General features: G+C 41.6%; 1 protein-coding gene across 12 annotated transcripts in view; it reads left to right on the top strand.

Annotated features, from left to right (window-relative positions):
* The first annotated feature begins 934 nt into the window (after positions 1-934).
* LOC126272755 (membralin) overlaps positions 935-16,957 on the top strand; it is a 486,429-nt gene continuing 470,406 nt past the window's right edge. For 2 of the 12 annotated variants that reach the window (XM_049975863.1, XM_049975861.1), the window contains exons 1-2: positions 1,148-1,523; positions 2,986-3,263. In XM_049975863.1, coding sequence (XP_049831820.1) covers positions 1,466-1,523; positions 2,986-3,263 — 336 coding nt within the window. In that variant the 5' untranslated portion in view covers positions 1,148-1,465. Of the gene's footprint in view, positions 1,524-1,608; positions 1,754-2,953; positions 3,264-16,957 lie in introns of those variants that run through there. The other 10 variants (XM_049975869.1, XM_049975862.1, XM_049975866.1 and 7 more) reach the window with 10 other exon arrangements.

The following is a 16,957-nucleotide window of genomic DNA, read 5'->3' as shown; positions in this document are numbered from 1 at the left end:
TACGTACTACATAACTACAGTCACATTACTTTCTTGCAGTACAAAGTATTTGTGCTCCATATGATGATCTACAGTCTCACATCAGATGTTTAAGATCTCTTTTGGTAATCTGGTTCACTCCCTGGCCGCTTTACCTACAAATGAATAACAACCATTGAATGTCAAAGTGTAGTACTTGTGTGAATGATTTAGCTTAGTGTTGCCTGGATATTATGTCAACCTTCAAAGACATTTTGTTGTACTGCACCATACAACTGACCTCACAAATTACTAAAACAACATCTTTATGTGAGACAGTTCCATGTTGGGGCACAGTCAGTTGAGAGTGTACCCAGTAGCATCCCTTCAAACATTATTTTGGTCTCAGATATGAAATGCAGAATTGCCAGAAGATGATGGCTTTGGGCTAGTATCTGTTACATGATCAATATCCTGAAGACTTTGCTCTGGCTGATCAATATGTTTATTTATACTCTCGTAATTATTTAATGGTTATAACAACGAACGTAGAAAGAATTTCATGAAAATGTTTAAAAAAATGCTACAAGTCTGTAGCATGAGAAGCTCAGTCCCTGCAAATTGCACACAACTTCGTATATACGCTGCAATGTTTGCTTATGGGAAAATTAATGCCAAAGGGAAAACAGATGATACTCATATTTTTATAGCAAACTGTCAATTTCTGCTGAACGTTTGCCTACTGCCTTAAACTGCGATAATCTGACAGTGGTGGCTCCTGTTTTCTAGCCCAAAAAAAAAACAAAAACATTATGCGTGTTGTTTTTCAACGTGGGTGATAATTTTTGAAAAAGATAAAATGCAGCTTTCGAGATAAATTAATATAACGTTTCTGCCATCCAAATCGGATGTGTACCGACTCATAAGTTGACATAACGAGAACCACATCTGCCCTACTGAACTCAACCGACAGTCTTACCAGGGATGTAAACAGGGTATCACAAGGCCGAAAATCTTAGTGTGGCAAGACATCCAGTTTTTACAGCACAGAAATGACATAACGTCCTATATTATGAAAGTTAGCTACCATCGCAGATGTTTAGAAATGTGTAATGCAGGACTTCGAGCCAAAGATAATTTATGAAAATCGTTCATACGAAATGCGGTCGTCGAAGTTTCTAAATCTTAAAGACTCGTTAAATTGTGTATGTGAAACTATAAATTGAAACTCTCTGAAAAGCTCCCTGCAACTGACATGTCATAATGAAGCCGCAACTATCACAATACACAATGACGACACATAATGCCGTTCTGCTAATAACATAACAATAGCGCTATGCCGAATAACGCTCAGGTTTGCCAATGTTGTAACAGTGTTGTGTGTGAGCCATGTAACCAGCATCATATCTGTCCAAAAACATTGTAGGAATCGTCATGTAATTTGAAATTGACCCGGTAACCAAGAGCAAAGTCTGCGGAGGATTTCACAGTGCATTCTAAAGCAGCTATGCAAAATAATGGATTTGTTTATCAGTGGACAGCAGACACCGTACGGAGCGTAGTGGGTATAGTAACATTTGTTGCCAATTTCCCAAACACTTAAAAATTAAATGATGTCAACTGTTGCAATGACTAATAAAGCAGTGCACGAACGATACTTGTCGCAGTATTTTCGGCTGGAGTCATTCGCACTGTTTTTATTATAAACCTAGTACCCTGCCGTTAATATCGTTTATTATTGTTGAAGGTTAACTGTGAACTTATTTTTCCGTACGAGACTGGAGAAAATAAACTGGTAGTGTTGTGCTGATCCAGATATGTCTGTCGCATGATTCCAGATATATTACTAACACTCACTCACGTTGACAGGTCATACTTTGCTCTCACCTTTGTGCTACATCTGACACTGGAACTTTTCGCATTCATCTGTTAAATTTCGTATTCTTCTGTAATGATAGTAAATTTCAGTTCCTTATGTGTTGCCAGTAACATACTCAAATGCCTCGTTCATGCTTCTTCTATTCAGTTTTGGTAATGTTGGAAGTGTATTACAACAGTGGAGGATTTAGAGTGATTAATTTGATATGAATAAATAAAATTTATTTTTTTGTCATTAAATATTACATGAATAATGTTAGTATCATGATAGGTATCATATAACTCTTTGTGTTTGATATTACATTTCCAAAGCATAAAGTACTACAATTTGATTACCTTACAGAACTTTTAGATAATTTATGGTGAACTCTACTATAGGACTTTAGAAGATTTGCATGTAAAGCCAGCTTAGTATTCTTTTTAGTACTTGCTACAAGTCATCTCTTTTTAGTACTTGCTACAAGCCATCTCTTCTCTTGTTGTTTTACCCTCAAAGGAATGCATATAAACTTGGTATTTGTCTCGATGCTTTGTGCCTTTTATCATCCGAAAAATCTGTACATGGATTCACTATAGTTTTTTCTTCTGTGATATTGACCATTTCTTGCCAGTTTTTGTATTTAATTTAATTTACCGACTGTCCTACATACATGAACCGTCAGCAGCTGTAGTTAGGATTTGGAAACCTTTACTTTTTCACTGAAGGTCATGTTTAGCTTGTGTTCGTGGGTGGATTAATAATAATATAGAAATTTGTTTCCAAATTTCTTATTCCAATATAGCTGTTGTTCTTCATGTAAAATAATAAGAAACCATTCTGAAACTGTCAATGTGTAACTCATAAGAGGTTATTTTTTTATACATTTTATCACTGAGGATGTTTGGAGGTTAATGGAGATTTCTTTTAAATGCTGGGACTATGTATGATTAATATATTGTTGCACATGGATCTGAGCAGTATTTGAAGTACTCCAGTTTTAAATTTGAAATTAGTGGTGTTTCTGTGGATTAGAAGTTATGTGAATCGTATTGGGAAGTTCCTAAATACCTTCAACGAGAGATTATCCATTAATAATTTATAGATACAGTAAGCATTGAAATGACATTTCTCTTGCAGAGCTGAGTTCATAAGGCAATGGGTTCTTTCAGAATTATTTGCAAATTTCATACCAATTGAAGCAATGCCACGAGAGGAGCTGGTGGGTGCAGAAGGAGTGCGGCCAGATCCAGGACCAGCTCCAGATGCGAATATAAATCCTGAAAATGGGAACAACAACAACAGAGCTCGAAACAACAACAATCAGAATCCCTTAATCAATGTGAGAGACAGACTGTTCCATGCACTTTTCTTTAAAGCTGCTTTGGCATATGCACGGACATTTCCAAGACCTGTTAGGAGGGTGTTGGAATTTGTTGTACTACTCAAGGTAAATTGGGAAATAATACATGTTAATAATATTTAAAAAAAATGTATTTAACCAATGCAGGACTATGACAAGATGTTGTGTGGGTAAAAGTTATGTATTGGACCCCTGTTGTATTTTCCTTTATGGTGCAGATGTAAACATGCTTTGCTGCCAGTCAGTTTAAAACCACAACCAGATTTTCAGCATTCACATTCATTGGCTTCGCCAATAAGCAAACGAATTGACACCTTCCAGCCCAACCTAGAATCTGGGCTGTGTTACAGATGAGTGTGTTGCTACAGTGAAGGTTGCATGGGGTGGGGGGTCCAGTATGTAACATTAGCCACTCATGTCGATAAATCTGCCTGTCAAAGTTTTCATGGTGTAATAATTTATTTATTTATTGTTCTGTGTCTAGCTGCTAATTCTATCAATATATCCTTGTTTTAACTACATTTAGAATCCATAGTAATTACATTTCTCAATAATTGTAGCGTTCTGTGACTACTTCAAACTTTGCACGTGCCTCAATACATGCCCAGTAACAATCTTCAACCCCCCCCCCCCCCCTCCTTCATATCTATTAAAAAAATATTTTTTTTCTGTGTTAAACTTATATTCATGTGTTCAGAAACATATGCTACATTCAAATAAGTAAGCCTGCACTGAATGAAATGAAACAGAGAGGAGGATGTAACTAGAATATAAAATGATTATATATTATTGCTAGCTCTTAATTTTTGTGAACTTATTGCCAGTGTGAATATTAATGCTGACATATATTTCTTCAGTTTAGTGGTCGTAACAGATATGTTTGTGATTCACCATTCTTGTGCCATATTGTGTCTGAAAGATGTAGTATTATTTATTTCTCTTTTATCATAGCTTAAGTGTGGCAATGGTCGTTGGCATGCTGTATTTTAGGTGATGTTTGTTGCTGCTGGTTAAGTAGCTTTATTCATCTCTCTTTCTCCAGTGACCACACCATTAGCGAAACGTTAAACTCTACCATCATTCCATTTTTCCTTGGTCAGAGTTTTTTTGTTTTCTTTTTTTTTTTGTAATCAAAACACTCCTCGAAGACCTTTCAGAATTTGTTTGTTTTTCAAGCAAAATGACTTAATACACTGACGGGATTGGGGGTGGGGCAGAACGCAGCACCAAGGAGGAGTTGGGTGACAAAAATGAAACTTAGTAGGCATGTTTCTACACCTGGAAGATGATATCTGTTAGAATTTTGAGTCCATCTCATAAGGGTGGTGGTAGTAGCACCACTATGACGATGCAAATCAGGTTTGCTTTAAATACACGTTATAACAGTTGTAAGTGATAGTTGACTTTGAGATTGGATTTGGAGAGTAGATGTTAGACAAGAATGCTTTTAAGGTGACAAAGACACCATTGTCAGAACCTCACTGAATGTGAAAGAGGCCGTGTAATAGGGCTACAAAAGATGGATGTTCCTTATGCTATTCTGCAGAAAGATTTGGCAGGAATGTAGCCTCTGTATATGATTGCTGGGAGTAGTGGTCACGAGAATGTACGGTCAGAAGAAGAATGCCATTCACACAGCCATTTGGCACTACCGAGAGGGAAGACCATTGTGTGTGCCATATGGCTCTGGCACATCGTACAGCATCTGCAACAGCAATTTGAGCAGCAGTTGGCACAATGAACTGTTACAAATCAGTTACTTCAAGGCAGCTCCGAGCCAGACACATTGTAGCATGCATTCCACCGACCCCAATCCACTGCCATTTGCAACTTCAGCGGTGACAAGCGAGGGTTCATTGGAGGATGCCTGTTGTGTTTTCTGATGAAAGCTGGTTCTGCCACGGTGCTGGTGATGGCCATTATTGGTTAGGACTAGCCCAGTTGGGGCCCTGCAGCCATCCTGTCTGCATGTTAGGCGGACTGGACTTATACCTGGAGTTATGCTCTGGGTTGTGATTTTTGTATGACAGCAGGAGCACTCTTATGAGTGTCCCATGCTCTCTGACTGCAAATTTGTACGTCAGTCTGGTGATTCGATCAGTTGCACTTCCATTCACAAAAAGCATTCCAAGGAGTGTTTTCCAACTGGCTAATGTTTGTTCACATAGTGATGCTGTAATCCAATGTTGCAGTGAACAGCTCAGTCACTAGATCTGTCTGCAGTCAAGCACGTGTGGGACATCATCATCATCCAACCACTCCAGCATCATCCACAGCCAGCATTAACTGTCCCTGTATTGAAAGACAAGTGCAACAAGCGAAGAACTCCATCCCACAAACTGACGTCTGGCATCTGTACAACACGAAGCAAGCAAGTTTACATGCTTGCATTCAACGTTCTGGAAGTTACCCCAGTTATTAAAGTGTCAGCATTTCACATTTGCAATGGCTTATCTTGTACTTGCATTAACCTGGGATCTTTGGAATGTTAATCACTTAAATATGTTACCTAGACAAACGTATTCCTGAAATTTAATTACTTTGCATTAATTACTTTTTGGTATTGGGATTTTTTCCCTGTGGTGTATTTGTAGAATTTCTTGGCTACCCTTTTTTCCTGCTCAGACATCTCCCAATAAGAAAAGTGAAAAGTCCTTAAAAAAGTTAGAAATGTTACTTTTGTGGGTAATTTCCAAGAATGATTGCCTATCGAAGTCACTGGGTCCAAACGAAACATATTGAATGTGTGATGGTAAATCGATCGTGCGACTCTGGCGGGCGTTGTGAGTATGTTTATGATGGTCACTACAGCAACGACAAAGGAAGAGTGTTACAAAAATACCTTTAATTGTAAAGGAGACGACTTATCGTACTCGATGTCAGTGTTGTCATCATGTGAAAGTCCATTACGGTGATCTGGATGGATAATTTGGAAAACTTGAACCATGTATTCTTCCTGATACTTGTTCGTTTTCCGCACTGTCCGCAATGAAATTGTAACGGTATTTCAGCATTGAAACTGTTCTTACAGAGTTTTACACACTTCGCACCACCACAGGCTACACAGTCCCTTCTTTCCTTGTCTTGTAGTACTCCAAATTTGCTACAAAATGTTGAACAATTTTCTACGCTGCATAAACATGGAATTAGATTTTTCCATGTGAGAGAATCTTGACGAAGGAACTTCAAGAACACCATACATCCCACTCAGTAATGACATAAATCGTCTGGGTTTACCTAGCCATTCACAAATAATTTGTGGAGGTACGTAATTTAGAGCAAGTAAGGGAATGATGGAAAACAGATAAAAGTGACGGTTACAAATAATTGATCTTAACACCCGCAACTGGGGTTGCATGATTGATTTACGATCGCACATTCAATATGTTTCATTTGTACACTGTGACTTTCATAGACAATCATTCTTGGAAATTACCCTTTTCTGATATTGCATCCATTTATATACACAATTTGCTTCAATGGAAACTACAATATTTTTCTCTTTCGTAATAAACAAACCATTTTAATCATGATTCTCATTAGGTTTGGGTATCATCTCCCACACCCCTCTGCCCATCACCCCTCCACACCCTCCAAATCTGAGTGAGCTCTGGGTCTGAAGGAGAAGATTTTATTTTGGAATTGAGAAAGGACAGAGTTGAAAGAAAGTTCTAATCCACTTAGTGTATCTTCATGTAGGATGTATCCAATTAATCAGTTGAGTGGATCATTATCTAATATTCTTCCATCATTATTTATAACTGTAGAGGTACAGAGTTTCACTTGCAAGCACTCTATGAGAACTGCTAAAATACAATGAGTAATTGGTAGCGTTCTGCTCTCTTTGGCTGCTCTTATGCTGAAATGAGTTGATGAAATTGACATTGAATATTTTCATTCGTAAATATTGTAGTGAATAAATTTGGAAAAAATTATACAAGGTGTACAACTTTGCTTCTGCTGTTTGCTGATAGGTGGCGGCAACGGTAAGTAACAGTCGAAAGAAACAGATCACAGACGTCAGGTGGTTAGCTTGGACCTCGGTCAACGTAACCTCATTCAAACATTATTCGATTTGTGTCTGCATCATAAAGTTGTTCTTGATTGAAAATGTCAGTTTACGAGCCTAATTCTTGTCATTTGAGGGAGGTGTTACTGCTTCGTTTCAGTATGATGAAAACAGTGGCTGAGTCTCATCAAATGCTCTCAAGTACGTATGGTAAGGATGCTAATTAGTGAAAGAACGTTTTGTGAGTGGTTTCAACACTTCAAGAATGGTGATTTTAACGTCATAGACCGGCATAGTGGTGGAAGAGAGAATGTTTTCGAAGATACAGAATCGAGACATTGCTAAGTGAAGATTCGTATCAAGCTCAAGAAGAATTAGCATGATTAGTGGGAGTGACACAGCAAGCCATTTCAAAATGTCTCAAGGCTATGGGCATGATTCAGAAAGAAGGAACTTGGATCTCGTGTGAACTGAAAGCAAGAGACATTGAATGGCATTTGAGTGTTTGCGAACACTTGCTTCAGAGGAAAAAACAGAAGGGATTTCAGCATCGCATTGTGACTGGGGACGAAAAATGGGTTCATTATCATAACCCTAACCATAAAAATCATGGGGATACCCTGGCATTGCTTCCATGTCGATGGCCAAATTGAATATTCATGGCTCCAAGATCATGCCCTGCATTTGGTGGGACCAGCTCGGCATCGTGTTCTATGAAGCGTTAAAACCAAGTGAAACAACCACAGGTGTTCGTTATCGAACACAGTTAATGTGTTTGAGGAGAGTATTAAAAGATAAATGGCTGCAATACAGCAAGAGGCGCTATAAAGTGATTTTGCAGCATGTAAGTGCTCGACCCCACATTGCAAATGAGGTCAAAACGTACTTGGAAACATTAAAATGGGAAGTCCTACTCCACCTGCCGTATTCTCTAGACCAGAGCTTCCCAACGTGTGGTCCGCGGACCCCTTAGGAGTCCGCCGGCTCTTTCTAGGTGGTCCACGGCCACCTTCCACCAAATTGTCTAAAATAATGAGTACAATTACTGAATAAAAACGTGAAAATCAAATTCGTCACTATTTCTTTCTTGTGAAGAACATGGGTACTTTGACTTCGGGTCGTATTCCCAAGAAGCCTTTGCTGTTACTAAGTGAGAACTCATACACAGTTTAGTGCTGGAGAATGCGGCTTCTCTGATCGACTGTTTCGCAACAATATGGAGGTCATTTGTGCCCCGGCTCATGGTGCTAGATGCGCTGAAACCTTTTACGCATGCGCGGAGCGATCTCTGTTGACCAATCACAGCGCTCGCTGGCACGTATGCGGCCCCAGGCATCATTAAATGTTAAACTTGCTTTGTCAGTGCACTACCTATTTCATAAGTCAACTTTTGACCAGTTTATTACTTCTAACATGGATCCGTGGCTGAAGTCGGGATCATTGAAGAAGGGTGTGGTTTCTCCATCGCCTTCACAACAAGGGAAGTTTCCAGTTCAAATGAATGAGGAGGGAGGACGACCAAAGGAAGAACAATCACAAGAAGCTCCAAAGACTGTTGATACTTCGGGGGGGGGGGGGGGGGGGGTCATTGGGAACATGGCACTTACATTAAGAAGCTTTCAGTTCCCATGGGTTTCGCTCTGAAATTTAAAGTTACTATGCTCTTGCTGACTAGGGGTCCGCAATGTATTTTTGACTGTAGAAGGTGTCCGCCAGCTGAAAAGGTTGGGAAGCACTGCTCTAGACATTACTGCCTCTGACTGTCACTTGTTTAGATCAATGGCCTGGCTGACCAACACTTCTGATCTCATGAAGAAGTCACAAATTGGATCGATTTGTGGATCGCTTCAAAAGATGAACAATTTTATTGATGGGGGCTTCGTACGCTAGCTGAAAGAGGGGAGAAAGTAGTAGCCAGCGATGGAAAATACTTTGAATGATACATGTTTAACTAATTTGTCTCATTAAAGTCTCAAATGTTGGGAAAAAAAAAACGGTAGGAGCAAAGTTGTACACCTTTTAGTAGCCAAGAAATCAAAAGGGACAATTCTGTGTACCTAGTAAAGGCAGTGGACTTTGATGGTAAAACATGATGAATGACTGCACTTTGCTTGCCCATGTTTTATCACTAATACCGTTGACTGCACTCACTGGACATTCTGCACAGAGACATGTATATACTTTGGTTTTAGCAATAACATTCTTTAAGTGACCACTTTTACACATTATATGGGCGAATTATTGGTAGCAGATTTATCTTTTGAAATGTGTCTATACACATCTTTACCAATGTGCATGATCTGCAAACCACTGTAAAATGCATGGCATAGGGTACTTAATGGGGCACCACATGTTATCTTCCTGTTCCAATTGCATGTTCAGCTCAATAATAATGACTGAGTAAATACCTCAGTGTACACTAAAATTAGACCCTATGGGATAATTATATATAAGGACTATCTCTATATTCTTCATAAATTCTGCTTCTTGAAACTTTGTAAATAGGATTTCATAGGAAAATTAATGTCTATATTCAAACATCTCTCGCTTTATGTTTTTCAGTATTTCTCTAATGCAATCCTGTGATGTCATTTGTGCTGCTGTTCATGTAAATGTTCAGTATTGTTCAATGCTTGCAGCAGAGCTGGTATATGACATGGCTACTTTTACAGGTAGTCCAGCCTCTGATAGGGTAAGATAAGCGTGAGACAGGACTGGAGTAGGAAGTGCTGAATGGATGAATCCTGCAGGCCTTTTACCTGGGCTTTCCACAGGGTTATGACTCGTGGGACAAGGGGGGTGGCGTGGTCTTGAGAGTGACTGAGGAATGGACTAAGATGTTATGGCTGTTGGGTAAGTGATGGAATACCACTGGGGGGGGGGGGGGGGGGGGGGGCTGGGAAAGATCTTGGGTAGGATGTGTTTCATTTCAGGGTATGATGGTAGCTAATCGAAGCCCTGATGAAAGATGTGGTACAATTGTTCCAAAACTTTTGGGGTGGTATTGGGTGACGAAGGGGGCACTCCTTTGTAGCTGGTTCTTTTGGGGTGGTGGGAGTATTGAGAATGTGTGGGAATATGGCATTGGAAATCTGTTTGTGGATTAGGTCTGAGGGACAGAGCCTGCCTGTGAAGGTCTCTATTAGACTTTCAGCATACTGGGTGTGGGTGTTCTTGACACTGCGGATATGCCATTTTTGTGTCCAGGCTGTATGGAAGGGATTTTTGTTGCGAAAGGCATGGCAGCCATCAAAATGCAGGTACTGTTGATGGGTTTAATGTGAACAGAGGTGTGGACGGGACCATCAGAGATAAGGTGGTCAATGTCCAAGAAGTGGCTCGCTGTGTTGTGCAGAACCAGGTGGAACTGATGAGAGAGAAGGTGTTGAGATTGTGAAGGAACGGGGGTAGGGTGTCTTGGCCCTGAGTTCAGATCATAAAGATATCATCAGTGTACCTGAACCAGACCAGAGGAATGGTGTTTTAGAAGACTAGGAAGCTTTCATCTAGATGGCTCATAAACAAACTGGAAGATGGAATGTGGGTGCCCATGACTGTGCTGCAGATTTGTATGTATACAAACAAATACCTTCCCTTCAAAGCAAAAGTAAATTGATGAATTAGGATAATGTTAGTAAAGTGTATAATGAATGAGGTAGTGGGTTTGGAGTCTGTAGGATGTTGGGAGAGGTAGTATTCAATAGCAGCAATACTATGGGCATGAGGGATGTTGGTGTGTAGGGTAGTGGCATCAACATTGACGAAAAGGGACTCAGAAATTAAAGGGGTTGGGATCATGGAGAGTCAGTGAAGGAAGTGGTTGGTATCTTTGATGTGAAAGCATAAAGTTCACGCAATTGGTTAGAGGTGTTGGTTAGTGGGATTTTAAATTATTGTCAGTGGGAGCACAGTAACCAGATTCTGGATTGTTGTTTTTGTGGGTTTTAGGGAGCATGTAGAAGATTGGTGTTTGATGTGTCATAGGGGGTGAGGAGGGTAATGGATCCAGATAAGTGGTTCTGGGATGAGCCTAAGACTTCAAGCAGGGATCAGAGATTATATTGGACTTCTGGGATGGGATCAGTGTGACAGAGTTTATAGGTGGAGGAGTCAGATCATTGTCAGAGGCTTTCCGCTAGGTAGTCACTGCGATTCGTAACAACAGTGGTGGAACCTTTGCCTGCAAGTAGAATTGCTGAGCCAGTATATGACTGTCCTTTCTTCTACTGATGGGTTGGTATTCTGAGAAGCAACCTGAGGAAGGATGTGAGGCCAAGTTTGAGGTAAGGAATTCTTGGACGGTGATCAGGAAGTGGTTAGGTGGGAGAGGGGGTGGATCGAGGTTGAATGGTGGTATGAACTGGGAGAGGCAGGGTTCAAAGTTGGAATTAGGTTGGCTTTGGTTGGAGGGGTTAGTGGCAAACAAGTGTTTAATTGCAGGGATTGGGAGGAGAGTAGATATTTGATGAGGCAACTTGGTTAAATTTGGGTGTAGGACTGAAGCTGAATTGTTTGGCTAAGACTGGAACTTCTGTGGGGGTTGAGGATTTTGATGGAAATGTTAACAACAGTGTTCAGGGATTGTTCCAGCTCTGGATTTTGAGGAGTATTGGTTGGGAGTTTAGGGGAAAGTGGCATGTTGAAAAGCCATCCCTTGTCACGTGGATCATATCCATGTGAAAGACACGGTTGCAAGATTTTCCTGCTCACGGCACTTCCTATTCCAGTCCTGTCACAGGCTTATGCTACCCCATCAGAGGCCAGACTGCCTATAAAGCAGCCATGTCACATACCTGCTCTGCTGCAAGCATTGCACAGCTTTTGATGTTGGTATGACTAGGTAGATGCTACTTACAGGATAGTTACATAAACTTTCCGAAAAAAGAGAAGCACCTGTATTAATACCAAGAGCTCAGATGGCAAGCAATTAATGAGTAAAGAAGGGAAGGCTGAAAGATGAAAGAAACATGTTGAAGGACTTCAGAGAGGCAACACTCTTGAAGACAACATTACGAAAAGGAAAGAGGATGTAAATGAAGGTGAGGTGGGAGATATGATACTATGAGAAGAATGTGACAGAACACTGTAGAATCTAACCCTGGAGAAGTTCACAATCCCTCAGAATATTGATGATATTTGGGAAAGCCAGCCATAACAAAATTGTTCCAACTGGTGTGCAAGATGTATAAGTCAGGAAAAATACCCTCAAACTTAAAGAAGAATGTAATACCATATTTAAGTGAATATATGTCATACGAGAATGGTTGATGTGAGATTATATGAGGCTCATTTCAAAATTTCTGCACACTGTAAGACAGAATTGAAGAATGTAATTTATCCTACAAAATATGTTTACAGGCCTTTAGTATCATTTCCCTTCTTGCTTCTTGCTTGTGACAGCTTCCCAACATGAAGACAACTTCTGTATTGGGCACCTTCATTATTGAGCTGTCTGATTACTTGAGACACCTCACTGGAAGCTTCATCAATTGTATCAAAACATTTTCCACAGAGTTGTTCCTTCAATTTGGTAAACAAATCAAAGTCCTGTGTGCTCATACGAGGCCTGTATAGCATGTGGGGGAAAGTATACAACATCGATATTTGTCAAGTGTTTCTCTCACAACCAACACAATATTCGATCTTGCATCGTTGTGCAAAATGAGGAATCCAGCTGCAATCATGTCAGGCCTTCTTTGATGAATTTTCGGGTGCAAAAATTTTTGCAGAAACAGCTTGTAGTGTATGCAACTGTTACAGATGTCACCTGGTACTCTGTTTGTATGTATGACATTGTTCATGTCATACGCAAAGAACATCATAAATTTCATCTTTTGAGTGTTGGTGGCAGCATTTTTTTGGGCACGGTGAATCTGAACCTTTCCATTGTGATGACTGAAATTTCAATTCTGCCTCAAAATCTTGGATCTAAATTTCATGAAGTACAACAATCCTTTTCAGAAACTGTCCTCCTTCTGTCTGACAACATGGAAGCAATTCTTCTCCGGTTCTTTTGTGACCTGCTTTCTGCTCTTCACCCAGATCATGCAAGAACCCATCTGTCGCCAACTTTTCTCATGTTTAATGTTTGTTATTCTGTAAAATGAAGTGACAGACATTCTGGCCTCATATGCTATTTCCTCACATTTTCAATCCTAACTCAAATTGTCATAACAATAACCTGAGAGGTGTAGTGTCTTGCAGTTGATGGCCTCCATTTCTTGTTTGTCGTCAGTGCTTACACAACTCTCACAGAAACAGACAGATCACATTGATACTGTGCTATGATCCACTACTCTATCCCCACACATTTCACCCATGTGCATGACATGTAGCAAGTAAATGGGTAATGCCAGGCCCAGGTTGATAGGTAGGGTTTGCACGTACCACCTGGTGCAGGTGAGGGCCGGGGAGGTGTGATTGCCTGAGCTTCCCAAATTTCTTAATGGTCCTTCTGTCAAGCATTCAGGAGGTCTGACCTGAGGTGTGAACAGTCACCTAAGGTGGGTGTGCCCTCTTTTGAGGGGGCCCCCCGTTGGAAGGAGCACACCATCAGAGATGCTGGCAATCGTGGGGTATTTTATCACAATGAGCCGATCATCTTCTTCACAGTCAACATCTACTAAACATAAACGGAATGAGGCTAGCAATTCAAAGACCCTTCCAGTTGCACCACAATTCATCATGGTTTCACTTACTGAAGATGGTCAGTCCTTTGCTATGGTAAATCCGTTTATTATTCAGAAAGATGTTGACACAATTGGTGCTCCTGTGAAATCCTGCTCTTGTTTACACAATGGTGCTTTGCTTATGGAGACTACGTCTGATTCTAAAACACAACAACTGCTTGCAGTCTCAATCCTCCATGGCTATCATTGGTGTCAAGGCCCATCGAACGCTAAATTATTTCTGTGTTGTTATTTACATTAGGCTGCTCAATGGTCTGACCGAGGCAGAAATCCAAACATATCTCTCTGATCAGGGTGTCATTGCAGTCCATCAGGTGATGAAAAAGGTAGATTCACCCATAGTGGCCACACACACTCTTTCTCTCACTTTTGATAGTGTGTTGCTTCTGTCAAAGATCAAAGCGGGTAATGAAGTTATCACAGTCTGACCATACATTCCGAACCCAATGTGCTGCTACCAATGACCTGTCAACACCCGACCAAATGTGTAACCTGTGTTAGGGATGCTTACGAAGATGATTGTCCACCTCCTCCTCCCTGCAGGGAGGCGACTATGCTGCCTCCTCCTGAAATTGTGGGCTGTTCAGGAGATCCAGTTGAAGGGAAAAGTACCTTACCCGGATGCTCGCAAGTTGTTGGCTAGTCAGAAACCCTGCATTCTACCATCCTCCACTTACAGTACTGTTCTTGCTACATCTTGCTCCACGAAGGATGTGGCCAAGCAGACATGCGGTCTCAAATTCAGCACTGTGGTTGTGAAATCACCCAGTGTCATGATAGCATCGCTGTCCTCTCCTCCAGCTCTGCAACAAGCCACCAAACTTTCGCCTCAAAGGTAAAGCCTCCTGCTACACAATTGGCAGGCCGGAAAGGAAAGAAGGAATACTCCCGCGAAGACTTCCTGTGTCCCTCCAGCCAACAAACATCTGAGTCTTACCCTGCCAACTGGAAAGGCTCCAAGAAGTCAAACAAAAGCAAACGCTCTTCTGCTTTGCCGACTTGGAGAGTCTCCTCAACAGTGTCATCAAATGATACCCCCGCCTGACCAACCTCTGTGTCGCTGGTGCACACTGCCAACCATTTTTCCGTCCTGGTCTCTGCAGGACGACAGAAGGAGAATGCTGACACCTCTGTAGACCTCGTGGAGCAGGATCCTGCAGCCTCTGTGCCCTGTAGTTTTTGGAGGCTGGCACTTGGCAGCCACCGAGATGACACCCCTTCATTTTTTCTCTCCTCCCCTTTCCTTGTCATGACTCTCCTCCAATGGAATGTTCACAACCCTCAGTTCAACAAAGCGGACTTACGGCTGCTCTTAGAATGACAGCGTCTGCTTGTTCTTTGCTTCCAGGAAACAAAATTGTGTCTTCATTACCACTTTGAACTCTCACATTTCTTCCCAGCCCACTTTGACCTTCCCCCCATGGATGGCATCCCAACTCGAGGGGAGTCGTGCTGCTCATCCAGGATGATGATCATAGTAAGTCCATCTGCCTGACTACCTGGCTTCTAGCTGTTGCAGTCCACATTTTTCTTCCTCACTTGACAGTTTCCCTTTATACTGTTCACATCCCTCCTTCACTTGATGTCACCAGGACAGACTTTCTCCAGCTTATTGGGCAACTCCCTCACCCCCACTCTGCCCTTGGTGACTTTAATGTGCACCAACCCCTTTGCAGTTTTCCCAGAACCTGTCAGAGAGGTGCGGTATTAGCTGACCTTCTCAATCAACTTAACCTCATCTGCCTTAACACAGGAGCACCCGTTCACACATTTTCCCATTTGGACCGCTTCTTCTGCAATGCCCATCTTACCCATTCTGTCAAGTGGTTTGTTGTCTCTGACATGTACTCAAGTGACCATTTCCTGCATGCTATCCGATTGCTGACTCCTACTCAACCTATGTGCATGCCCAAATGGCAGCTTTCTAAGGCCAACTGGAGGCTTTACTCCTCCCTGGCGACCTTTGATGAACAACATTTTCCCAGTTGCGATGACCAGATAGGATATCTTACAAATGTTATCCTTACTGCAGCACAATGTTCCATTCCTCGCACTTCCTCTTTACTGCACCGTGTCCTGGTCCCTTGGTGGACTGAGGTTTGCCGCAACGCAATTTGTACGCGGAGACATGTTCTCCACATTTTCAACCGTCATACTACAATGGCAAACTGCATTTGTTACTGACAGTTGCATGCACATTGTCCTTGCATTCTTCAGGATAGCAGAAAAGCTAGCTGCATTTCCTTTACTATTTCTTTTAGCAGTTCCACTCCCTCTTCCATTCTGTGGGTCAACCTTCGATGGCTCTCTGGGACAGGCCCATTCCCCAATGTCCGGTCTGACCATAGCAGATGATGTCATAGTGGACCCTTCTGCTACCTCCAGTACCTTGGGCCACTATTTTGTGAAGATTTCTAGCTCCTCCCACTATCATCCTGCCTTCCTCCATTGGAAACGAGTGGAGGAGGCTCAGGCAATACCTTTCTCTTCTCAGAATAGTGTGTGCTGTGATGCTGCCTTTACTATGAGGCAGCTAGAGCATGCTCTCACTTCAGCCTGCTCCTGTGCCCAAAGCTGGATGATGATCACATTAAGATGTTGCAGAACCTTTCTTTTGCGGCAAGCACTTTCTCCTTTGTACATACAGTCGCATCTGAGCAGAGGACACGTTTCCCAGATGCTGGCGTGAAGCCATTGTCATACCTGTACCTAAGTCTGGCAAGAACAAGCACCTTGCTTCAAGTTATCACTCCATTTCCCTCACCAGCTGTTTTTGCAAGGTGATGGAATATATGATTCATGCCCACCTGGTATGGTGGCTTGATTCTTGCAATTTAATAACCACTGCCCATTGTGAATTTCGAGCACACTGCTCTGTGGTTGACCATCTCATCATGTTGTCAATCCATGTCATGAATGGTTTTCTGTGGAAATACCCGAGTGCGGCCATGTTTTTCGGTATGGAGGAAGTCTCCGACACCTGCTGGAGGACTGGTATCCTCGCTATTCTATACAAGTGGGGCTTCTGTGGCCTTGTGCCCGTTTCCTGCAGGAATTTTTAAAAGATGAAGTTTTCAAGGCTC

This window comes from Schistocerca gregaria, chromosome 5, assembly GCF_023897955.1.
Source record: "Schistocerca gregaria isolate iqSchGreg1 chromosome 5, iqSchGreg1.2, whole genome shotgun sequence".
NCBI lineage: Eukaryota > Metazoa > Arthropoda > Insecta > Orthoptera > Acrididae > Schistocerca > Schistocerca gregaria.
This window is presented reverse-complemented; position numbering and strand designations above follow the sequence as displayed.